Source organism: Didymella exigua (assembly GCF_010094145.1).
Source record: "Didymella exigua CBS 183.55 unplaced genomic scaffold M421scaffold_9, whole genome shotgun sequence".
NCBI classification, from domain to species: Eukaryota; Fungi; Ascomycota; class Dothideomycetes; order Pleosporales; family Didymellaceae; genus Didymella; species Didymella exigua.
In genome coordinates, this window is record NW_022984783.1 from 410397 (window position 1) to 434206 (window position 23810).

The 23810-nt window shown below is 52.1% G+C and overlaps 10 protein-coding genes across 10 annotated transcripts; 5 read left to right on the forward strand and 5 right to left on the reverse strand.

The window, feature by feature from the left end:
- Positions 1–1162: 1162 nt before the first annotated feature.
- M421DRAFT_59563 (uncharacterized protein) lies at positions 1163–2443 on the forward strand (the record flags this gene model as incomplete). Its single annotated transcript, XM_033595695.1, has 1 exon — positions 1163–2443. The coding sequence occupies one exon, from the start codon at positions 1163–1165 to the stop codon at positions 2441–2443; it is 1281 nt and encodes a 426-aa protein (XP_033450284.1).
- A 1065-nt stretch (positions 2444–3508) lies between these two features.
- Positions 3509–4664, reverse strand: M421DRAFT_414005 (NHL repeat-containing protein; the record flags this gene model as incomplete). Its single annotated transcript, XM_033590468.1, has 2 exons — positions 3509–4108; positions 4161–4664. The coding sequence occupies 2 exons, from the start codon at positions 4662–4664 to the stop codon at positions 3509–3511; spliced, it is 1104 nt and encodes a 367-aa protein (XP_033450285.1).
- Positions 4665–5973: 1309 nt separating this feature from the next.
- On the reverse strand, positions 5974–6702 carry M421DRAFT_91236 (uncharacterized protein; the record flags this gene model as incomplete). The annotated part of the gene is made up of 3 exons (XM_033597924.1): positions 5974–6171; positions 6204–6486; positions 6551–6702. The coding sequence occupies 3 exons, from the start codon at positions 6700–6702 to the stop codon at positions 5974–5976; spliced, it is 633 nt and encodes a 210-aa protein (XP_033450286.1).
- A 1722-nt stretch (positions 6703–8424) lies between these two features.
- On the forward strand, positions 8425–9870 carry M421DRAFT_383405 (FMN-dependent alpha-hydroxy acid dehydrogenase). Its single transcript, XM_033589882.1, has one exon. It carries the CDS (start codon positions 8609–8611, stop codon positions 9767–9769), a length of 1161 nt encoding a protein of 386 aa, XP_033450287.1. The 5' UTR covers positions 8425–8608; the 3' UTR covers positions 9770–9870.
- Positions 9871–10512: 642 nt separating this feature from the next.
- M421DRAFT_3803 (uncharacterized protein) lies at positions 10513–10911 on the reverse strand (the record flags this gene model as incomplete). The annotated part of the gene is made up of 1 exon (XM_033589847.1): positions 10513–10911. One exon carries the CDS (start codon positions 10909–10911, stop codon positions 10513–10515), a length of 399 nt encoding a protein of 132 aa, XP_033450288.1.
- Positions 10912–12268: 1357 nt separating this feature from the next.
- On the forward strand, positions 12269–12932 carry M421DRAFT_419072 (uncharacterized protein). The gene has a single exon (XM_033591997.1). The coding sequence runs from the start codon at positions 12306–12308 to the stop codon at positions 12678–12680; it is 375 nt and encodes a 124-aa protein (XP_033450289.1). The 5' UTR covers positions 12269–12305; the 3' UTR covers positions 12681–12932.
- Positions 12933–13543: 611 nt separating this feature from the next.
- M421DRAFT_59348 (uncharacterized protein) lies at positions 13544–15565 on the reverse strand (the record flags this gene model as incomplete). Its single annotated transcript, XM_033595675.1, has 1 exon — positions 13544–15565. The coding sequence occupies one exon, from the start codon at positions 15563–15565 to the stop codon at positions 13544–13546; it is 2022 nt and encodes a 673-aa protein (XP_033450290.1).
- A 3594-nt stretch (positions 15566–19159) lies between these two features.
- M421DRAFT_3805 (uncharacterized protein) lies at positions 19160–19744 on the forward strand (the record flags this gene model as incomplete). The annotated part of the gene is made up of 1 exon (XM_033589850.1): positions 19160–19744. One exon carries the CDS (start codon positions 19160–19162, stop codon positions 19742–19744), a length of 585 nt encoding a protein of 194 aa, XP_033450291.1.
- M421DRAFT_383532 (uncharacterized protein) lies at positions 19652–20753 on the reverse strand. Its single transcript, XM_033589883.1, has 2 exons — positions 20514–20753; positions 19652–20384 (listed from the first exon to the last, which is right to left on the reverse strand). Exon 2 carries the CDS (start codon positions 20368–20370, stop codon positions 19738–19740), a length of 633 nt encoding a protein of 210 aa, XP_033450292.1. The 5' UTR covers positions 20371–20384; positions 20514–20753; the 3' UTR covers positions 19652–19737.
- A 257-nt stretch (positions 20754–21010) lies between these two features.
- M421DRAFT_419075 (ubiquitin-conjugating enzyme E2 15) lies at positions 21011–22275 on the forward strand. Its single transcript, XM_033591998.1, has 3 exons — positions 21011–21566; positions 21614–21706; positions 21762–22275. Exons 1-3 carry the CDS (start codon positions 21413–21415, stop codon positions 22016–22018), a joined length of 504 nt encoding a protein of 167 aa, XP_033450293.1. The 5' UTR covers positions 21011–21412; the 3' UTR covers positions 22019–22275.
- The last annotated feature ends 1535 nt before the right edge of the window (positions 22276–23810 follow it).

The following is a 23810-nucleotide window of genomic DNA, read 5'->3' on the forward strand; positions in this document are numbered from 1 at the left end:
GACATCGTCCGCCAGTATTGCCTACCATTCGCCTAGGCTTTGCTCGAGGACTACCGGATACCGAAACTCAGTGGTGGCGATCAGCAGCGATGGTCTCTAAAGCCGTCTGTGATCGCACGTCGTCACCAATTCGTTCAGCTGCAGGGATTGTGCGATTACCTGTCCTTTCCAATTGTCGTGTTGCCAAAGGAGGGCCTTGTGGTCGAAAGTTGATACTCGCTACAGCCACACAAAGCAAGCAACGTGCGTAGGCTATATGCAACTGGAAGGCATGAACAACTTGCCTGCGATTGGCCTGACACTCCCGAATCCCGAGGGCACCGACTGGCCATTGTAGGACTTGCTCCGACCTGCATGTTCAGGAACTCTCTAGCCCTGACGGGATCTGTCAAGTAAGCTCTCGCAAGTCGCCGGTGCTCGTGTCATGTTCTAATGATTCAGCGTTCGAAACTTGGACCATAGTCATCGAGTAAGTGAGGCTAGAGAGCGTGTTAGAGCTGAGCACGGCCAATCAGAACACTCGGAAGTGACGTCAACCCTAAGGTCACCGCGCCAAACTATCGCGGATTGGCAGCTACAACACAAAGATCTCGAAACTTGTGGCTTCGAGACTTTTCTCGGTAACGATGGCTCATCACCAGTCCACATACCTACTGACCACGCTTCTGGTAGTCAAGTCCACTGCGCGGTGTACTAGAAAAGTACTGCGATGCAGATCAGTCCCGAATAGGATATTACGTCGTACCAGAAAAGGGAAGGCTGAAAAAAACTTGTTCCTGATTTGCACTAGCACATGCCAAAGCACTTGGCAACTAACAACCCAATGTCAACTAAGTTTTCGGCATCCGCGCTAGAGTGTTGCCCCCATCATAGTGCCAGATCCCCGGATTCTCGCTCCAGCAAATATACGCTTCGCCAACCCCAGGGGGGCAAATTGGCATTGGTTGTCCCCACAAAGATCTGCAAAACCACTACTAGGGACTGCTTTGAATGGAGCTTTGGCAAACTAGCGACGAAGTTACTCCCCCAGGTAAATTCAACTGAGAGGCGAACCACATATATATATATATATATCAAGGGCGCCCATACCACACATTCTAACCTTGTCCACGAACACCTCTCGAGTACCCCACTCCTCTTTCACCATTACCTTTCTACAAACATGCGTTTCTCCTTAGCAAGCGCGTTGCTCACACTCGTGCCCCTTGCGGCAGCATGGCCTAATGTCATGGAGATGGACAGGGCACTCAAGAAGCGTGAAGAGCCCCCGCCACGCAACCCCACCTTCAAGTCCGGGCGACCCAACACTGGAGCCTCAGGCCCAGCTTTGACATTTAATGCTAGGGACCAGCTCGTCAACGTTGGTTCCGGCAGCGGACATGAGTTCCGATCACCTCGATCTGGCGATATCCGCGGACAGTGCCCTGGGTTGAATGCTGCTGCGAACCACAATTTTATTCCCCGCAACGGTCTGGTTACTACCGCACAGACTATTCAAGGCCTTGGAGATGCTTACAGCATGTCTCCTGACCTTGCTTTGTTATTGGCAGTTGTTTCTACCGCACTTGCTGGAGACCCAGTCTCGAACCGCTGGTCTATTGGCGGGAGGTTTACACCTACCATCCCGATCTTCCCAGCAAATGGTATTGCCGGAACACACAACCAATACGAGGGAGATGCCTCCATCGTCCGAGGTGATGCTTATCTCAATGGTGGCAGCGTTGGCGTATTCCAGATGCGATCCTGGGAACACTTGTACCAGCTCGCGGAGGAGTACACAATGGACGTGATTGCTGCCCAGTCCGACTATGTCACACGCTGGTCAATCCTCAACAACCCTTACTACTTCTCGGCGCCCTTCTCTGGCTTAGTTGCACCCGCAGCGCACAACTTTGTCATCAACTTCATGTCCAACCACAGTGCCGAGAACCCAAGTGGCTTTCTCACCCGCGAAGTTCTGAAGAGCTTCTTCGGTGTCACTGGCGATGCGCCCGGTCAGTTCGTCCACAACCGTGGCCAAGAGCGCATTCCAGAGAACTGGTACAAGCGCCCATTCAGTAACGCCTATAATATTCCTAATGTTCTCGTCGATGTCCAGACTAACAATCTGATGTACCCAGGCATCATCCGAATTGGAGGCAACACTGGTACCACGAACTCATTTGCTGGAGTCGACCTCACAGACCTCACTGGCGGTGTTTTCAATGTCGGCGACCTCGCTGATGGCAACAAGGGCGCTTGCTTTTTGTTGCAGGCGTCTCTTGCTGGTCTTCCAGACATCAGCAACCCTCTTCTTGGTGCAGTCGGCTCTGTGCTTGGCTGGGCTACCCAGCAGCTTGGCCCGCTCAGCTCCAAATTTTCGTGCCCTCAGTTGGCTACCTTTGACAACCAGCTCTTCAATAAATTCCCTGGTGCTAGTTATAAGGGCAGCGGCAACGCTTGAGTTGATTGAAAAGACGAGCTGGAGTTGGCGTCGCACCACGCTTCGCGAGAATGAAGTGATGAATGTTTATTAATGCCCGGTAAAGCACGCAGTGCACCAGTATGAGCAGTATGTTTGGGGTCTTACGAAAGTTACGTAACCTGCAAATAATTATCTCTACAAATCGTTCACTCTCCACCCAGGTCCCTCCCTATCAAACACAACTTTCCCCATTGATCGCATCCCCTACTCACCTTAGCGACCGCTTTCATATATGGGTCTGCGTGCAGCTGATTTTGCCTTCCATCTTGAGGGGCGTAGGAAGATACCGAACGCTAGCAGGCACTGGTGCGGGTGATCTCCGCATCACGCCCCACTTGCCGCTAGATGATGCGATGTCTAACCACAGATCAAGTGACGTATGCACCACCCGCATCGTCCAGCTGGGTGAGGCTATTGAATGCTGCAGACTTGGCGCATAAGGCATATGCGTGCTTACACCCGCCAAGTACGCTTGCAGTAGTAATCGTCAAATCATGAAGATCAGGGCACATGACCTCTGCTGATGATGGTAGTGTAGTCGCGAGGGAACACCGAAACCTTGCATGGCCCTGTTGTAAGGTGTGACGGTATCCTTGGGTACATCGTCTCGTCCGAGGGCATGTTTGTGTGCCGGAGTCAGAGATTGTGGAGACATGATCCTACGCCTATTCTCGCTGATGACGACTCGGACGACTAGCTACAAATGGCAGAGTGAGATCGACATTGGTCGCAAAGCATGTGTCTCGAGATTTGACAGCTACGGATCTACCAGTAATCCAAGTATCGCATCGATGCTTAGGGAGTGCCTTTGCCTGGTGCTAAGCTGCAATGACAGTCCCAAATCAATATCCGTTGTGTGCGCAGCAAATATTCGAAAACGTGATGAATGGGTGTGGCAAGAGTGGCAAAGTTAGTACGTGCGATTCGATATTGATGATGGTCGGATTGTAATGAATTGATCTGCCTGGAGTACTACCATACATTGTAGATAGAGAAAAATATTTTGAACGAGATTTATTCAATCCAAGGTCAATTTGGATGCTCCTACAACTGATATCGTCCGATCCTGTTGCGCAACACTTGCGAGAAGTAAATCGCGTTGTCTGGTCCAGAGTGGATAGCGATGTTCAGGCCTGGAGGGATGCCAATTGGCAAGTTGACACCATTATCAGGCATATCGATGATGACGGCCTCATTATTCTGGTCGAGGTACTGGATCGTGTTCCTCGTTGCAGTCGAGTACCAGTACCGTCCCTGAGGATCCACCGTGTTCTCCGTGGGGAATGAGGCAGGCAGAGGATCTGTGAAGACATCGATCTTCTCGGTCTGGGTGTCGAAGCGGACGTTACTGTTTGACAGAAAGCCAGTGAACCAGATGTAGCGGCTCTCGGTTTCTGCACGCACGACGACGATGCCAAGACCACTCAAGGGAAGAGGGAAGCGGGTAAATTGCTGTGTCCTTGGGTCGAATCTGGTGATGGCTTGACCGAGCATTTCAGCGAGGTAGACGTTGCCATCGATCTCCGAAACAAAAGCTCCGACGACACCATTAAGGGGCGTGGGCAGTGGATAGACGCCATCGAAGGTCTCAGTAGCGTAGTCGAAGTGGTAGAGTGTTCCGGCTGTTGTGAGTGTGTACCACATCTGCACTTGATTAGTTGTACCAACACCGTCGATCTGTGAGAAGGTCACTTACTCCGGATCCGCCATCCCAGAGATCGTTGAAGGGCTGAATGTTGCCAAGGAAAGGGACGTTCGGTAGTGGCGGAGTAAAGACTTTGATAACTCCATTCGAAGGATCGATCTTCAGAAATTGTGATCTGATACCTGTCGCAGCGTAGAGATTGCCATCACTACCTGGCTGAATAGCACAGGCGAATGCAACGCGCCCTGTCAACGGCAAGCTTTGGTTTGGATACAATTGATCTGGGTTGTAGGGCACTTTGTAGTTTGTGATACTGCCACTCCCGATCTCGATCTTGGAGACTGTGTTGTCGAGGAAGTTCTGAGTCCAGACGTTCCCATCCGGCCCTGTAGTGATATCGCACGGACCCTGCAAGAGACCCTCATTCTCATAGTATCTGAAGCGCGCAGGATCTGAGTCGCCTTTCGAGTAGCCGGGGGTAAGATCGATGAGTTGTGGTGCTGGTGCTGCCGCAGCAGTGGTGGCCAAAAGACCAAATGTGAACAGGAAATACATTGTGAAAGGTTTTTTTGCGTCAGGCGGTGTGCTGCATGTACAGTTCAGAGGGATGATGTACATGCTACTGCTACAAACTATGCTGAGCACTTCGAGAAAACGAAATCAGCAGGTCCAGTACCAAATGGGATGCGATGTTCAGACAAATAGTAACGCTCGTGATGAGTAGAAGCTAGGCACTGTAACAAGATGTCGCGGGGACAAGCTGGGTACCATAAGACCAGAACACTGGTCAAGCTTTGCCGGGGCCTTGCTGTATTCTAGTTCGTTGTGGGTTCACTCTAGCGTAGTATCGGGGCCGAGGGTCGATCTGCGATGTGGCCAGCAGCACACGCTAAGGGCTTTGACTTAAATAGGAGAAGGATATTGTCGATCCAGTGGACGACCCTTCTCCCCCAAACCTTTCATTCACCATGCAATATTCCCAATTTGAACCCCCCAAGGGCAACCGCCGCTGAAACAACCTATTGAGAGCGTATCCTCCACTCATACTTTTGAACAATCCCAGGTTAGCCTCTCCCTAGATGTAAATCAGCTTTTGCCAGCTTCCACGGTAGTTGAGGTACTGATGTCTGTGATTGGTCTGACTTCTGGTTGTGAATACATCGATCTGCTCAATCGCAGCATAGTTGATCTCATCCACCTTATCATCATCTGCAATCAACGCGCAGTTCAAAATTCATCGTGATTTGAAAGTTTCCAAGTGGTTCACCTGGGAATCGTCCAGCCCTAGTGGATCAGACTGTTTCCTTTGCGCGCCCATTCAGGCAATAACGGTCGAAGCATGAGCATTCAGGACACGCGTTGGATCACAGCGTTCCGAATGCTATGAACACCGGAACGGTAGACACGGTAGGTCGCTGTAAGTGTTGCGGAATAATTCTTGATTGTCGTGTTACCCCACGTCTGGCGGCGTTCAGGTCGATTGAGAGCGTGTAAGTCGTCAGTCGCTCTGACCAGGCTGCGAACTTCACAGGTACTCCATAAGTGCCAAAACGAAGCGAATCAGGAGCTGCGCCAATACTGAGGCTATCGACGGTGATGCTTGAGTAGCTGAGTGTGCACAAGATGAACAGCGATAGCTTGAATAATATTCCTCGACAGGTAAGGAAAGCACGCCTGTGGTCCTGTCGAATGTTGGTCGTAGGTCCTGCCTTTATCGTTAACTACTCACAACTCGTTCCATATATTCATGGAAGGCGGCAAGCGCATTGCATGCTTGTGAGGATGGGAGACGAATGAAGCTACCCCACACCCGCTCCAAAGAAAACGCATTTGCCCTGAATGATGTAACGATGCCGAAGTTGTTCTAAAGACGAGGATGCTTGCTCGCTGAAGCGGTAAAAACAGATCCATCGGCGAGTAAAATCTTTACACCCGAAGACGTCGGAGCACGCGAATCCAGGGCGTGGGGGAGAGAAAAAAGTGGGCTGCCGAGAGTACGGCCTCTGACACCCACAGTTAGGTTTCGGCCTCCGGCGACCGCAAGTCCTTTCTCTTCCAAAACCTGATACGCTTGTACCCATCTGCACCCAGCACCTTCAAGAACCGGACCATCTTGCTATCAGAAGAAGGAACTACTTTGTCAAAAGGAATCATTTCAATCGGCACGCCGCCATTGATGCTTGAAGCACCCATGATTGGCATGTGACCACCGCCTCCAACTACGAAGAGGGCAAAGGCTTCAATTTTCTCTCCGCGCTCGCAGACATCGAATTCGCTCTTCAATACTTTAATGGCTGCCGCGAGCTCTTGCATGGCGCGGTCCCGTATGGCTGCTTTTCCCAATGCGTACTGACCGAGTCCCTGAAGGACTCCCAGCCTCTGAGCAGATCAAAGTCGCGGGTACCGCTTCTTGCAATCTAGCCCTCAGCTGTAAAGCTGACTCTAATGGATCCGTTAGGACATCAACACGAGTGGGTGTCTCTGCTTCGGCCTTGCGCTTCACCTGCGAATTTTGCACTCGGAGAAGATGCAGAAGAATTATCAGAACGATCAGAGCGGCAGTGAGTGTCGTGGGAAGAATCGCAGCTGCCATGATGCCTGGCAACGTGAGGGGTAAGCGCGAGGGCGCGTTGTGCGTGGCTGTGGGCAGCGTCGATCCGTCCTACATCAACTTTACGAGACGAGACACAAAGGCGTAAGATGGGACGATAACCTGCAGTTCCATGGTAAACACCATGGGGTCTAAAAACTCGATGGTCGTGGAAAGAGTTGGGGGACACCTGAAGCTGCCGGGAAGAAAACATGCTAGTTGCGATGTGTCCAAATTCGCGCCTTCCAAGTTCCAACTTATCATCAATTTCTCAGCTAACCATGTGATCGCACAGCTTACTTTCGACAGACCGTGGTTTGACGAATGTCGAATTCTATCATGCTAATAAATGATGCAGTCATAATTGTACAGGGACGAGCCGCGGCTTTGTGCAACGGTCAGCTCACACTCCCGTCTGCACTGCTGCAGTCCTTCCTAGCTCGACTTTTCGACAGGCACAAGGAGCTACAACACGAACTCCTTGACCAACCCAGTCCAACAGCACTTGGCAGCTTCCTCATTCGCAGCATGATTATCGGCAGAACGTGCTGATAAGGTGATCCCTGGAATTTGCAAAAAGAAACCAGTGTTCAGCGAACGGAAGGTGCATCAGTACCCAACATGCACCATGTCCGATGCGCGCCAACCTCCTACTCATGGTTCTGAACGAGATCCGTCCGGTGTTCACCCGCGGGTGTTGAGCTCCGTCATGGCTTATAATCTCATTCTACTGTGAAAGCTTCATTGGGCGCAGAAGTGCAGGTTTTGGCAAGCAGAATCTGCGATGCATACGTCGTGCACCGCCCGCCCGGTTTCTGGACCAGTCAACCCGTTCCGCAGATCACGATGCTAAGCACTCAATTCGAGTACCATACGAAAGAAAACTCTATCGGATGACCATTAAGCGTTTTCGGCGAATCTCGAATGCGAACAAGCATACCTAGAACTGCTCTGCAGTCGATGCTGCATGCAAAGCTCCGCCGAACGGTCGAATTTCGCTCGGTTTGTAATCCCGTCTGGGTATCAAAGCCTTTACCAACCATCGGACTGCTTCGGATGCCTGTCAAATGTAGGTACTGCGGGGAAAAGGAAAATAAAGATTGACGTGCCACAGGTGGGTCGTCGGCCAACAATGCCTCAAGCAGTTGGAAACGCTAGGCCCTTCACTTCTTGGCAACACTACCACAACATCGGAGGAAGTCAAGATCTTGGAAGAGGCTCAAATGGCATTTCGAATGCAGAGAGCTAGTGTTTATGTTTGTATCCCAGCCAGGCATAGTTGCCGGGCATATCCTAGAATGACGTGCTCCAAGCCCAACGCTGCATGAAGTTGCAGCCGCAAGCCGTGCAGGAGATGAAGGTCTCCCGACTACATCCCTGCTGATGCGGCACGTGCCTTCGGAGTATCGGCTTTGCCCCGGCTTCGGAACATCAGAATTCAGGAAACAATTCGTTCAATTGGCCAATCAGATAAGATTCACTTTCCTATTGCAACACATCTCCGCGACGGGGCCTGGCTGTCAACGCTGCGCACCAATGGTTCGGTCCGATGGTTCGCGCCGCACTATCGGTCAAACACTTCACCTGCTTGGAATGTAAAGTCGGCGATCTTGCCTAGGTATAGGTACTGGAGGAGATGACGAAAGGGCTGGTCTGAAATAGGTATGAATACCTGAGCGCTGTAATAGATTAAGAGCTGCTCCACTTGCAGTGAAGGTGCATCATATTCCCACTGACCCTCGAAACGTTGAGTGATTTTATTGTTTAACACAATCCAGAAAGAGCGAAGAAGCCTGCAACTCTATAAAACAACCGAGCAGGCACTCTTTTAACTTCTAGCCAAGAGGCACCGCTCACTGACGCTTCTTTTCACCCAAGTCATTCACTTGCATACAGTCACTCTCCCAACATGCGCGTCTCAGCTCTCGTCTTTGCGTCCGTCGCTCTTGCAGCACGCCCCTTCCTCAACGAGCCAGACACAGGCCTCGAGGACCTGCTCGGGTCCGTCACCGCCAATGGCACACTTCCACCACTGTCCGACATGGTTGGCCTGCCCGATTTCGATTGGGCAGCTCGCAAGAGAATGAACATCTCGTCCTACACCTACTACCGCAATGGCGCTGCTGGAGAGTGGTCGTACCGCAACAACCTCGAGGTCTTTACCCGACACAGGTTTCGACCTCGCATATTGAACGACATCACGAATATCGCTGCGTCTCTCCCCACTACAATACTCGGCCACAACTTCTCGGCGCCCTTCTTCATCTCGCCATGCGCTCGTGGTGGTTATGCGCATCCTGACGGAGAGCTGAACTTCGTTAAGGGCGCCGCCGCCGGCAACATTCTGTACATGTCCTCGCTGTTCTCGTCACAGAGCTTCGATGCCATATACCAGGAGGCTTCCAACACCACTGATCCCCTTTTCCAGCAGGTCTACCTCACCAACAATCTGACCGAAACACAAGCGCTCTTCACCAAGATTGAGAAGACGGGCAAGGCTAAGGCCATCATTCTTACTGTCGACTCGCCCGGAGACGGCATCCGCCACCGCGCAGCTCGCTACAGTGTCGGCTCTGCGGACAGCAGCCTCAGTCTGCTGACTTGGGATCTGTTCCGCCAGTTCCAGAACATGACCTCCCTCCCTATTATCCCCAAGGGTATTCAGACCGTCGATGACGCGCAGGAGGCTATCAAGAACGGCGCGAAGGCCATCTTTCTCTCCAATCACGGCGGCCGCCAGCTCGACACTTCGCCCTCATCCCTTGAGGTCGCGCTTGAGATTCACCGCGAGGATCCCGATCTCTTCAACCGCGTCGAGGTCTTCGCTGATGGCGGTGTCAGGTACGGATCTGACATCCTCAAGCTTCTTGCTCTTGGTGTAAAGGCTGTTGGCGTTGGAAGGCCTTTCATGTACAGCAACATCTACGGTGCTGAGGGTGTTGAGAAGGTCATTGATATCCTCAAGTACGAGCTCATTAACGATGCCGCCAACTTGGGCGTTGGTGACCTCAAGAAGATCGGTCCCCAGTATGTCGACTGGAAGAACAGCCTCAACACTTGGTACAGCTAGATGAAACTAGATATACCGGCGGGCGGAGAATTTTGATCCTGGGTTTACCCGATCTTGCTAGCACGAGGCACGACCTTGATTTCACTGTGCATAGTTCAATCGAACATACATTGTCTACTTTTTGAGTCCCTGTACATCTTGTGTGATACACTACCGCGGCTTACAGCGCTCCACTCACATGCGGGAAGCCCTGCTAGGAATTGTACGCGCTCTCGACCTTCTCCATATCCTGTCCCGTGAGCGCCACGGTCAGACCATCGACACTTGCTTTCAGGTGTAGGGTCTCTCACTGCCTCACTAGCGGAAAAACGTAGGAACTATGTTGCTGGATATGCAAGTGTTATGTACGTTGTCTGCAGCTTCATGAGCGACGTTTTGACAGACAGCTTCAGACCCTTGCTGCCAGTGCCAACATACTTGCTGTGGAGGTGAAGGCCTCTTTGATGCCCCCAGAACCATAATGAGAGATATTTCATCAAGCGATCGATTCTTGCACCTTGACCAATTCAATCGAACCAAAACGTGGCCTGACTCGGCGATTCGGGTGTATACTCGCGCTTTCGCACATCCTCATGGTGATCAAGCCAGTGGGCTAATCGTCAGACATTCAGCACCTGAATGCAAGATAGAAGAATGACCTTCTAATTAAGTCATAAACGATGCCACGTCTCAAAACTCCCATTTCTCGTCCCTTCTTGTACCCACCACTATATCCACCCCAAATTCTCCCTTCCGCCTTCAGTCTAATCGAAGAATCCAAATGTGCACATGGCATCCTCGTCGCTATCAGAGCCAGCCCTAACATCCATACCATCAGGCTCAGAGGCGCCGTTCTTGCGGTCATCACAGTCGCAGCCATGATCAAGGGCTTCATCTCCAGCTGGCCTGGAAGTGGCGACTACGGTAAGGATGTCCTTGATATTCTTGCCTTTGAGTGCATCGGCGAAAAGCTTAGTCCAGATGGGCTCGACCTCCGTAATGCCGGCGGCCTTGAGAAGAGTCTGAAGCTTCCCGGGTGTGACAACGAGGTTATCATCAGCGAGGATCAGAGTAGCAAATGCAACGGCTTGCTCGGGGTTGACTTTATAAGGAGCGGCAGCGGTGGTAGTCGTGTTGGTATCGATAGAAGAGGTTGTAGACATTGGCACTGTCGTTACTGAGTGGTGCAATCGAAAGGTGTGGATGTTTGATACGGTGCGACGTAAGAATTCGCAGTTGCGATCAGTTTTCCGTTGGGGTTTGATAGTCTCGGTATGGTGGAGATCGTTGTTTAGAGAGATGGTCGAACTCGAACTCGGAATCGATGCAGGAACGGAAGAAGCGATCCGGACGACTATATAGTAGCAGCCGTGATGCAAACTGCGTTCTTCATCTTCGATCAAGCTGTTGCACTTGGTAAGTTGTGGGTGCAGAAGGGTTGACTCAAAAGAAAGGGCGGCGGTTGCCTGAAATGCGTGGTACGCCCTGGTGAGTCACCAGCAGCCCGGCGATCGCATTATATCAGCAACAGTGAGTCGAAAGACTATATGAGTTAAGCTACTTATACTTGCAGCTTTATGGAATTAAATTATTAGCCACTGATAGTGCGGCGAACATACTCCACTAAGTCCCCTGCGAGCATTTAGAGTCACCATGATGTCCACACTGCCGGATTATACAGCGATAGACTACCTCCTGATGGGCCCGGCAAACCTTCGGCAGACTTACTCAAGAATTATAAGTCGTCAGTCTCACGTTCTGACCTCATGTAACGCGTAAAGACAGCCAAAGTAGATACGAATGCTAACGTTAACGAGCTTCAACAACGAAGATATTCCAGAGGGGCGGCATGAATAGCTCTGCCAGTTCTTCTCGTAGCCAATGAACCATGCAACTCGATATCCCGTGAGGAGAGCCGAGTTGGAGGCATTGTCGCTTGAAGGATATCTAGTCCCTGCACGCGCGACGATAGATGACTTTAATGAGAGGATCGACAGATTGGACGGGTTTGGGATGGTCATATCGGCTGATGTCGAACACTAGGAAATTTTGGCTCTCATAATTGCTCGCTGGCCTCAAGAGCATTTTGACAGAAGCAAAGACCGACTTCCGCGATCTGCTGGGTCATCTCGACCAGCTCAGGGCGCTCCTGACTCACGTACAGGCATTAGCCATCGACGCAGTTTATCGACGTCGGTCAATGGCACTAGAGCGGGAGCTTTTCTATATGAAAGACGATTTGAGAATTGTGGAATATGTGGCGAGGCTGAGGCATGATGTGAAAATGGAGATAGAAAGCCCAATAGCGACCACTCAAGCTTCTTGGAAACGGTCGAACCAAAGATAAGCAACAACCAAGATGTTGCTTGCCAGTATTTTGAACCTCGAGCAGTACGAACGTATATCCAAAAGGCCTTCAACACACCTTCCACCAAGCCAGCCGAGTCCAAACACGTGTCCCCAACTCACCCATCTGCTTTCCACGACATCTCCGAGTACTCCTCAGACACCGCAACTATTCAGAGACAGCCTATCTTTAGTCTAATAGATCACAACAATGTCTGAGCCGTCCAGTCCTGCAGCACGCGCTGCCCGATCCAAATCGGCACCTGCTCAGTTAGAAACCGCACCAGCAGATCTCACCCCACCTCAAACAGACGCGAATCCCGTCTCACCGAACAAAACAGCGCCTGCGAAAGATTCATTGACTTCGCATGCCGCCTACTACCTCGAAAAGTCCCGCGCTAGACTCTCGCTCCAGACAATGCAGCTTGAGATCGCAAACATCGAGGCTGCACTCGAAGGTGCGCAGCCTGACCGTCTAGTCACGGATCTAAAGGGAAGGCACCTCACTTCTGAGCAAGCAGCGAAGGTACTAGAGCTCCTGAGAGGATCTCGGGATTCGCTGAGCAACGTGGTCGATCGGCTGTGAGAAACTTGCCAGCGGACATGGAGGTTTAGTCGGTGCGGTTGCACACCTCCATTTTGAAGAAGATACTCAGTGTAGTCACAATTAATTACTGAAGTGAGTACTGCTGCACGGCATCTTTGAGGAGATTGAAGGAGTGGTGAGGAGAAGACGGGGCAGCGATAGAGTTGATGTCCTGGAGGGATCATAAGGATGACTCGCGGTAATTGTCAACACTACTATAGAACACAGGAGTTTACTACTTTGTCATCCAAGCTTTATGTCATAACGCCTGGGTATGTGAATACAAGAGAAACAATCACGTCGTAATGGTCGAGGTAAGCAAATATAGTACTGCGTGTGACATCCTCGAGCTTTCTGGCTTTTCTCACCCTCTCCTCCCATCGCAGTACTCGAGCAGTCTCTCTTGCGGGAGTGCAAATCACTTCTCCTCCTCGCCTCCTACGATTCAATCAAAGACATCTACCCTCCCCAACCAAGAGCTACGACCACCAACTGCACAACTGCTCACTACCGGAAAGCCAGTGCTAACCCATACACAGATCTTCAAACCGTGCCGGAAGGAACAAGTGCAGTCGTCTCCTTTCTTTCACACCTCAATCAACTCATAATATACGAATACAATCATTGGTACGACGGTGTGAGTGGATAAAGTGAGGGAGAAGTCGTTGTACGAACGGATACGCTGCACTCGATTGAAATTACAACAAAGCAAGAGGACTATATGGGGAGTATCTACCGAACGCCGTTTAGCCACTGATCGGGCGCTCTAAATGATATGGAAAGATGCTACACGTCGCCGAGTACAAACGCCTGTGAAAAACCAAACCCAGGATGTGGAGATCAAACATGAATGCAGACTATCCTCACGCAGTCCATCTCTGCATCCGCCTCCGTATGGGTGCCGTTGTTCGGCTACCCTCCGCTTCAAATCCCTTCATCTCCTTCTTCCTCTGCCCCTCTTCCTCTTCAAGCTCTGCTTTATTTTGCTCTTCTTTTTCCGCCTGCTCGTGCTCCATTTTCACCTTCTCCGCCGCTTTCTTTACTTGCTCAGCCTCTTCGTCTTTCTCTTCCTTCCTCTTGCCTCCGAGACTTCTCTCATAGGCCTCTTCAGACCTGACCCTCTGCCCCTCATTATCGTCCTCAAGCTCATGCATCCACACCCCCTTTCCATCGTCAAAGACTTCTTTCAGATGCGCTAGTGTACCGCAAACACCATCGACTTCGCCCCACGGCAGCCAGATCTGCTCTTTTGAGGTCCAGACACCGCCACGCCCGCCGCGCTGATCCCAGAGGCGGTCGCCGCCGACAGCGAAGTTGTGATAGCCGTTCGGGCTCTGCGGAGTGCGGAAGTATTGGCGTAGGAGAGCGCGTTTGTACTTGGCGAACCAGAGATTGTTGAAAGACATTTGGTCGCTGGAGAGACTGGTGGCTCCCGAGTCGCGAAAGTGTCGAATGACTAGCGCAGGGATCGCGCCGGTGTATGTGTTCTGCACGAGCGGTATGTCAGACCACAAGGTGTGACGGTCAGGAAGTCGGTCGAGATCGAAGTCGTAGGCGAGTTCGTCGATGTAGGCAGGCTTGTTGGTCTCAGGAGAGGGGTTGTGCAGGTACAGATCTGGACTCCAGAAGGGCAGCTTACTAGCGAGAAGCGTCGGCGGGAGAGAGAGGTGCGGGGTGATAGTGCTAGGATGGCGATACAACGATAGATCGGTCAAATTGTCATGCTTCAGAGGCAGAACTTCTCTGGATTGTGTGAGCGCGAGGGGTTGGAAGAGCGTGTGCGTGTAGTCGAGGCCAACCGAGTACTCGTGCGTCTTCTCCGGGAGAATATCAGCATTTGCAGACTTTAGTCGTCGCTCCGCCGCCGCATGGTCCTTTGAGGTCTTGCCCACCCACTCTCGCAGCTTGTCTGATGCAGATTTGGCCTTTATTAGTGCCGCATCACGTCTCAGCTGCTGCTCTCCGAACATCAAGGCCAGTACTGACTGCATGGTCTGCCTCTCGCTCCCATCAGTCTGAAACTTCTTCAAAGCCGCGTCGAAGAGAGCCCTCAAATCCTTGGCAGGACCCATCACAACTCTGGAATTGAGGTACCTTGCAGGGAAATCCTTTTCGCTATTGGAATCCTCGCTGACGCCATAAAGATGGTGAGGCAGTATTGACTCAGGTGAGTACTTGCAGGTTGTAGCATCCCCTTGGCAGCTCTTCTCAGCACCAAACACGATGGTCTGGGTGAACCTCTGGTGCTTGTCCTCATCGACACCATACTTCTTCAGTAGCCGCGCATTTGCATACTCAACCACGGCTTCATATTGCATGATGATGACATCGCTCGGCAGCTGGAACCAAGTATCCTGACCATCCACAATCAATAGCAGATCATCATCGTGTACCAGCTTCTTGTTGTGGAGGTACTCCTTTATCCCAGACAATGTCTGCCATTCCTTGTGACCTGGCCTCACGAACGTTTGATGTAGGTTGACGCCGGTCGGTGGGGGGTAGTCGAGCAGCATTGCCGACAGGGTGGACTTGCAGAAGTCATCCGAATCTTTCTCTGAAGTCATCAGAAGGTGGAAGTTCGGCGTCGACTTTTCGAGCTTTGGTGGCAGGTGAGCAATCTCGCCGTTCTCGAGCTGGAGCGTTGTGTTCGATGGGGCTTTGGAGGGTGTGCTCGTGAGCTTCGGTGTGCTTGCGAAGTAGGGTCGCCATTGGTATTCAGAGAGAGCGTGGTATTGTGCGGTGATCATTTCGGAGTGCCGTATGCCTGCGAGGCCTAGTATGAGTGTGAAGAAGACAACGAGGAAAAGCAACGTCCGCCCTCGCCGTGAGCAGAACCATTGTATGGCTGCTGATCCTATCTCGATCGGTATTTGGCGAGCGGACATGGGCATAGGCAGCATCGCGTCGCCTACCATGATGGGTGAGGTGGTGACGCCTCACAAGGCTCGTCGTCGAGATGCTAGTTGGGTTGCAGATAGAGGAAAGCGACCGGGTGACGGAGGAAGGAGTGGCCCCAACTTGTGTCCCCAACACAACCAGACAGTGTCCCCGACCGGCCTCGTGCGTCCGAGCCGCTCCTAAAAGACCGCTGAAGTGCCCTCGATGACGCCGCCGATTCGCCGATTCATACGCGTCACCTCCACAAATACAATACCCGCAATCTTGTGCAACGCGGCTGTCCTCTGCGATGAAGGTTGCGACCGCTGTAAGAGACGACATCTCGAGGACGAGGAAGACATCGCAACCACCACTGTGGGTTTACTGAAAGCTTCCCAGTGCGCACAACGAGGCGTTGAGTACAGCCAGCCAGTAGGCCACTTTTCAGGTACTCCGGTCGCGAGCTAGGCTTTACGAAGCATAGGCTTCCCGCTTTTGGGTGATCGTGAGCTGCAAATAGATTACCGAGACAATGTGTCCATAAAGCCTTACAGTATCGGCTCTGATTGTGACCGTGCGGGCAGGGTGCCTGCTTCGGGCTGGAGCCGTGGTGGTTGTCGGTCAGTTCTACGCCTTGTTCTATGATGCTGGGTCGCATGTAAAACAGGAAACTTGGCAGGTTTTGGAGGTGATCAGTTGCGCTAGCCTTGGAAGGACCAGGACCCACACACCGGGGCGCCCGCTGTCAGCAGCTGCGGCTGATCTTGATGTATCAAAAGGAGAGTTTGATGCTGCTGCAGGCCCGGGGAGTATTTTCTGCCACCGAATTTGCTTGTATTGGAAGTACTTTGATGAAGAAGTGCCTCGGATGGCCGATGTCTAGAACTGGCGGGTGCAACGCGTTGTGGCATGTGGCTGCGCGCGCCTTCTGTGTAACGTTACAGATTCTGGTGTCCGTGAGCGTACAATAAACGGGCAAAAATGAGCGTCACTGTGGCTGGCTGAGTATCAGAACATGTCTTCAATTTAGCGCTAACAATGAATAGTTCCGAAACCCTGTTCGATAATACGAAGTAGTATGTCGTCCTCCTACTATTCCACTTCCAGCAACGCTCGACCAACCTTTGATGTGTATGCTCTTCTTCTTGGACGGGGCGAATCTTTGTCGTTTGAAACTTCGCAGTCCTTCGCATTAGACTAGGTAGATGATCTGCTGTGACTATCATCTCACGGTCTGATCCTCCATGTCTGTTCCATCTCTCTCTGAGTTTGCACGTCTTCTTCAGTCGAGCATGGTAATGTCCGATCCCTTGAAGCTGCCTAAACTCAGCCTCTTCAACGACCGCATCCCTTCACTGTAGCGGTTGTCAGTATATAACCATTGTCGAAAGGCGTTGGCGAACTTACTCCAACACGCACATGAAACCTCGTAGCAACTTCTTCGATACTGCCCTTCCACTTGCGCCTCCCAGCCCCTCATTCGATTTTTGAGGGAGCTCGACATCTTGAACGATTCGCAGAACTTGCGTACACCAACTCACCGCAGTATCATAGCACTCAGTGGTCCAACACACGCAACCAATCATTGTCTTAACAACTTAGTCACAACAGCAAACAAAATAGACTCTTCAACAGATTCACAACATCTTCGCCGAATCCAACATCAGCTACGCCTCTCTGCGCGTCTACTCGTGCGTGCACGGTGCCTCTGGTTCAGTAGCAGGGATACCCACCTACGTGAACAACACGCAAGAATCCGACATCGAGATCTTCACGCGCTCACCCATAGACTACATGCAGTACACCAACCAGCCCGCCTCCTCAGGCGAACCAGACTGGGTCTCAATCCCAGGCGCAACGGTCAATGTGAGCATGCCGTCCGGCAAAGTGTATACTGACTGGCATGTACACCGCCTGAGCTGGACGCCGGGGAGAGCGTGTTTTTCGTTGATGAGCAGCAGGTGAATGAGACGGCGCTTCATGGGCCGATTGCGAGCCCGCCGAGGGAGCGTGAAGTCGTCATGGAGTGGGAGTATGGAGGTTGGGGGGAACGCGACGTTGGGTATTCTGTGGGTTGAGATGTTGTTCAATACGACGCAAGAGGTTCAAAAGATTGGGGCGAACAGGGTATGTGCGATTAGTGAGGGAAAGGCGGCTGCTGTGCAGCAGTCAGGGGCCATCACTGTGGGTCGGTCATCGCGGCGATGTTGTTCGCGATCATGACTTTCAGCTTTTTGCAAACATAGCTTTGTATTAATTCCTGGTTGGGATCTCGCTAATCATGGTCTGTTCAGTGGAGCGCCTAATACTAACATCTCGCTTCTGGCGCAACTCGGACGCGTGCATTCGTTCTGTGACCTTCAGAAGCTCAGAGTATTGCCCATCTGACGATCTTGTAAATTTATCGATCTAGCGGCCATAGTCGAGAGTAGCTCTTACGTCGATAATATAGACCCGATTTGACTGTGGAAAGCCATAATGCTCATGTAGGAATTGCCACCGGAGTTCGGATACTGGGTAGACTAGGCAGGTACGGAGAAATGACAGGTTTTCAGCAAGAAGAGCCGAATACGCATATTCGTTACCATTTGACTTTTCAATCAGCACTTGTTGGAACATGCTGACATAGAACGACTGAATGAGTGGCAGGTTGGAGGCCCTGTAGAGGGTGCGCCTCATGCTCGGTCTTGGAGAGCGACAAAGCTCTGATGCAAGCTGTCCGAACCTGCAGTAATGACTGTCGATGCTGCCATTACTCCCCAGCGCGGAGTTCTAGTGCCTGTCATTGCGTTGTTCTTGAGGATGTCATTGTTAACAAAGCTGTGAGAATAGCTGAGGCAAAGTCTCGCCACGAAGACATGACTCAAGGCTTGAATCTGGCAGTCCCTTTCCGAATGCTTTGATCCACGCTTTGCCCATTCTCGCCCAGTGAGCGGATCGGTCTGCTACCGTACAAGTGCGTCGGTGAACACGTGACATGTTATCTCGTACATGTGCTCCTTCGTTTCTGAGATTCGGCATCGGTCCCAGAGTTTTTCCTCGAACCATTCGGCGAGTTCTGAGCAGCACCACGATCCCCCCTGAAGATAGATACGAAGGAATTCATGATAATGGTGAGCCTCTGCGAGAAGCTCAAGCTGCTCAGCAAGATTCTTTGCGTGTTTTTTGCGAGCACCTGTGAGTCGCCTGAAAGGAGCGGCCGTTGTGAAGGAGTCAGGTGGACTCTAGGTCGGTAGCGAAGCGTCTCGTGTGTAGAGTCATCCCGTCGACTGCGGATGGGCAGCTTGAACATGTGTGTAGCCATCTGTATGGTCTAGTTGTGGTTCAGGGGTAGTGGTACAGTTGAGAGGTACTCGGAGATTGCTGCAGGCATTTATTGCACGTGTGAGAACGCTGTCTTGTAGGGTTTGTACTTACGCAGGGCTTTGGTGAAAGCATCTGATTCGCCCGCCAGGTTTGCGATAATGGAGAGTAAGAGCACTCTGCCTTCCACTACGCGCGGCGAAGCTCGGAGGCTGTAGGTCCACTGAAAACTCCACGCTCTTAACTCTCACCACCTCGACCGCGCACAAGGACACCAATCACAAACCAAAACCACCGATATGGAAGACACCAACCCCTCTTTTCACTCAGCATCAAGCGGAAAATATGCCCGCAGGATAGCTCCATCGCGGAAGAGCAAACACCATGCCAGAGATCTCAGCGCTACCACGGAGCATAACCAGGGCCCAGTCGAGACAGATACCGTGGATGCCGCTGTGGTAGCTGCTGCATTTGCCCTGATGGACCTCTCACTCAAATCGGTGGGACAGCCGTACGAGCTGACGGAAGAAGAGCGCATTCGCCAAAACTGCATCAAGGACTTGACTGCCATTCTCGTAAAGTTTTTGGACAAGAGCAAAGCCAGCGGTGACACTCTCGACACGGAAATTGACGCCAAGACGCTCGCAAACCACTGCGAATTGACAATCTGGGACGCAACATATGAGCAATGCGGGGATCTCAACATCTACACAGATGCAATGGATCTCGAACAGACGGACTTCGAGACGTGGGAAGCACACTGGTGCTCAGAGGGAAATGGCCGTTCCTTGTTCCTAGAACATGTGCGGAACTTCCACACGCAGGCTCTGACGCCGTCTCTGAAGCGGGCATTCGAGCTCGGTCGAGTGCAGGGCGGTCAGTAGCCCCTGTTTACGAATGGTGCTGGAGATTTGAAATTCACGAATGGACCAAATACCCCAGGAACCACGACAGACGATGAAGAAGATGGTGATCTGGCAGCTGCAATCATAGAGGTACTGGATGAGAAGGATCGAAGGAGTGACCACGCTGGAGATGATAATACAAGGGGTCCAGCGAACGAGGATGTCGGCGGTCCTGTCGTGCTTTTCGGTCCAAGCGGAGCGAGCCTAGAGTCGTTCAAGTTCACGTTCTGAATGCGCAGACTCGAGAGGAAAGACAATACTGAGTTGGTTAAAACCGTGTCTCGCACCTCATGTGGTGTCTTGCGCTGCCGAAAGTTCGAGATCTGCTCTGCATGTGGTTGGGCACTGTCTGTACAGTGTACGTACAAATTGCAATGCAATTCCAAGTCCAATGGACGATGTAGGTCATTTGCCACCCGTGCACGACAAGATTGATCTTCCGCATGTGTCGACAATTCGAGGTGCCATAACGAGCGCAGACGTCCCAGCATCCAGGCACGGCTATGCTGTTGTGTCACGATGCACAACGTGCCTTTTTGACATGCAGCTTGCAGACGTAGTCGCGCTGCCGTGTCGCATCGCAAATAGTTGATATGGCAAGGCATCCTTGAACACGTTACTGCAATTCAACATAGTCAGCGCCGAATTTTGCTGAATAGTCAGCCGTCTGTAACGTGAAGGTAGAAAGCGTCAGGAGGCGTATTGGAGGTTGGCAGTCGATAACAATCATGCTCACCCAGGTCATCACCTTAAGACATGCTTTGCACTTGATGGGAAAGTGCTGACTTCTCGACCATCAATGGGGTCATCTGGGCGGCCGGGGCGACCGTCAGGTACGAGGGCTCAGGACCCTGGCGGAGCGTGCGCTGAGATGTTTGGCTCGGTTGACGAGTCTTGTCTGAGGGCCTCTCTCGCCAGGCCCCACTACTTTGCGTTCCAGCACTGAGCTTGCTTTCAAAAAGATGCATAACGCGGACGATGCGAAAGAGGAAGTCCACGGTTGCCGCTGTCGTCTCTTCATCCCTGCTCAATAGTCGTCCCGTCTCTTCTTGACCATTTCTGCGTAGCCCTACAGAGTCAACACCAGGAACCCCAGCCGCGTGACAGTTCGAGATGGCTTTGAGACGGTGGAGATGCAGAGGTGAGAGAAAGCGGAAGTCGGCCGCCAGAAAGGACCCCTGCTAGTCTTGGTTGCTGACGCCACCCGCGAGCACGTCGACGGGAAGGTGCTCACGACCTCGGATGCTTGCTTCTTCTCATATTTTTATGCCTGCACCGTTCCAACTCTCTGCTAAGCTGTACACATTTGGTTGCCGTCGCCTTGGTCTACTGAGGAATCGCCACCCCTCCATCTGCACCCCTGCCGAGCGCCCGCTATTGCCAGGGCAGCCCCGCCATCGCCTCGGTCGCCGCGACGTACACACTGCAACGCGCCTTAGCTGCCAGCACTCTCTCTACACTGTCGCTGCATATATAAGGCCTCACGTGCCCTAGCAGTATAGTCCTTTCATCACCAGGCTCTGCGATTGCCACTCGACGAACCTACCCTGCTCTACATTCGCTTTTCGACGACCCCCGCTTGATCATCGACCAAGCTCCATACAAGCTTCACTCGGCCACAGTACACAACCACCACAGCACGCGAAGATGACCTCCAGCGCAGCAGGGCTACTGGCCCGCCAGCTCAAGCAAATGCAAAACGACAAGAGCATATCAGGCATAAGTTGTGGCCTGGTAGAAAACAATGTCTTCGAGTGGGAAGTCATGCTCATGATCGACGACGACACAAAGTTCTATGGGGGTATGTGGATCGTAATCGCAGATATAGTATGATGCTGACGTATGCAGGTGGCTTCTTTCGCGCACGGCTGAACTTCCCATCCGAGTACCCAATGCTGCCACCCAAGATGCGCTTCGAGACACCAATTTTCCACCCAAACAGTAAGCCGCAACCCTTCAAGAGACCTCCACATGACTTTCTTTGACACACAGCTAGTCTACCAGAACGGCGAAGTCTGCATCTCGATCTTGCACCCGCCCGAAGAAGACAAATACGGCTACGAGTCCGCCGCAGAGCGCTGGTCACCCGTCCAGACCCCGGAGACAATCCTTCTTTCTGTCATATCTATGCTCTCAAGCCCGAACGACGAGTCGCCGGCAAACGTCGAGGCCGCAGCGCTGTGGCGAGAGAACACACCCGAGTTCAAGAAGCGCGTCAGAAAGTGTGTACGAGATAGCTTGGAGTTCGAGTAGACGGTGGAGTAGGAGACGTGGATCAAAAAGGTCGATCAGGGCAAGGGGCTGGGGTTACAGAGCTGAAAGACGAACACTATGGCATCTCCCACTACTTGATCATTTAGGCGTGCATGGTGGGACTTGAGGCATGGTTTGCTTAGCGTACAATGCATTTAAGATGCCTCTTATTCTGGTGGCTCGCTAACGGTGTGCAAAGACCCATCAGAAATGTCGAACAGCTCCTGAGCTTGCATACATGTCGCCTTGAAGTCCAGCTACCTAATCTCCTCTCAAGGTTCAGCAGGCCATCCACGTGCCAACTTGAAGCCCCTCCAGGTCCTGCAGGACAACCTCAGTCAGCCAGACTGAAAGTGTGTACAGCGGTCTCGTCAGCACCGCTTCCGGCACAATCGTAGCGTACAGTCGGACTCCCTCAATATGCCTCTCGAACAAGTCCTCAATGTCCCTGGCCATCCTCCTGTCCACCCGTCCTCTTCCCAAGACGCCTACCAGGACGAGCGCCGCGGTCATGGCGAACATGCAGAACAAGACACAGTGTGCCAATCTGAGCCTCCACATCCTACGAAAAGGGCCGAGAAGAGGGTGCTTGACTCCCCTACGCATTGTGCGCCACCACTCCGCTTCGCCGATGAGGAAGTATGTGATGCTAAATTGCACAGCCAGCTTCTGCTGCACCGTTGAAGAACCCATCGAGAACGACCTGAGGGAAATGTCGGCGGGGTTGAACGCCGCAAGGGCCAGCGTGCTGACGGCGAAATGGTAGATCGTCTGCAGGGGACTACGACTGAAGTATGCCTGCACCAGGATGGCCTAGGGGCAAAATCTGGGTACTGAAGCGGATATGGGAGAGGAGTGTACATTCGTAGTGGTGGATGTTGATGAAGGACCATAGTCAGGGGTTTGCGACGGCGAGCGCGGAGAGACGACCTGATGCCTCAGACTCGATCTCCCCGGTCACCCCTTTTCAGCAATCTGCGCCCTCACTTCCTCCATGTCGGTAATCCGGAGGTATTGTTCAAGGTGATATTGCTGGTTGATCAGGGACTGTCTCCTCTCTCGTACCTTCCTGAGTTGCTTTAGAAAGAAAGATCGGAATCTCCCAGAGGTCCGCATTCCTCCTCCGTGGGTCAGATGCTTGAAATGTCGCGGCCACTTGCTGGTGTATAGCTCTTTGAAAGTCGATGCGGGCCCGGGCCACTTCGATCTCGAGGCCTATAGACTAGATATTCTCTCTTACATCGATCAGCAAGCGCTCGTTATGTTTCCGTTGGGCGAATACCGCATGCTCTCGCGCTGGGCTCTTAAAGGAGTGGGGTTCTTCACCAGTAGTGGTTACTTGCTGCGCTCTATAGATAGGTATGTTCGTTGGTAGTGGTGCCAGGTTCTCACGGAGCTCCATGATTAGTAGCTAAGCGATATAAGTGTTACGAGAGTAGGTGAAGAAGATTGCGCTCTTGACTTCCAGCTTACGGGACTCTCGATATCTTACCCGATCGGGAGAGAGCAAACGCGTCGTTTCTCCTTGCTAGAGAGTTTACTGACCAGCTATCGAAGGCATCACCGTTGTGTGTGTACTCAACTGCCTGGCTTGTGCGAGGAATACAACTGGTGCTGATGGGCTAAAGGGACGGTGGCCCATCGACAGATGGATATAGAAAGGGTGGCGCGGCGGCTTAGTTTTGGAGCCCGTTCTAGAATCAGGGGTTGAGATCTGTTCTGACCTGTGCTGGTTCACTGCTCCTATATTACTGCGGGGATGTCTAATGTAGCTGCCGGACTGATCGATGCA

What these genes read in the sequence shown, in the direction of transcription:
- M421DRAFT_383532 (XM_033589883.1), bottom strand. Translation starts at nt 20,370, where the DNA reads ATGCCTTGCCATATCAACTATTTGCGATGCGACACGGCAGCGCGACTA.
- M421DRAFT_419075 (XM_033591998.1), top strand. Translation starts at nt 21,413, where the DNA reads ATGACCTCCAGCGCAGCAGGGCTACTGGCCCGCCAGCTCAAGCAAATG. An exon ending in CGACACAAAGTTCTATGGGG is followed by an intron (nt 21,567 to 21,613) that starts GTATGTGGATCG and finishes TGACGTATGCAG; the next exon opens with GTGGCTTCTTTCGCGCACGG. An exon ending in ACCAATTTTCCACCCAAACA is followed by an intron (nt 21,707 to 21,761) that starts GTAAGCCGCAAC and finishes ACACACAGCTAG; the next exon opens with TCTACCAGAACGGCGAAGTC.
- M421DRAFT_419072 (XM_033591997.1), top strand. Translation starts at nt 12,306, where the DNA reads ATGTCTGAGCCGTCCAGTCCTGCAGCACGCGCTGCCCGATCCAAATCG.
- M421DRAFT_383405 (XM_033589882.1), top strand. Translation starts at nt 8,609, where the DNA reads ATGCGCGTCTCAGCTCTCGTCTTTGCGTCCGTCGCTCTTGCAGCACGC.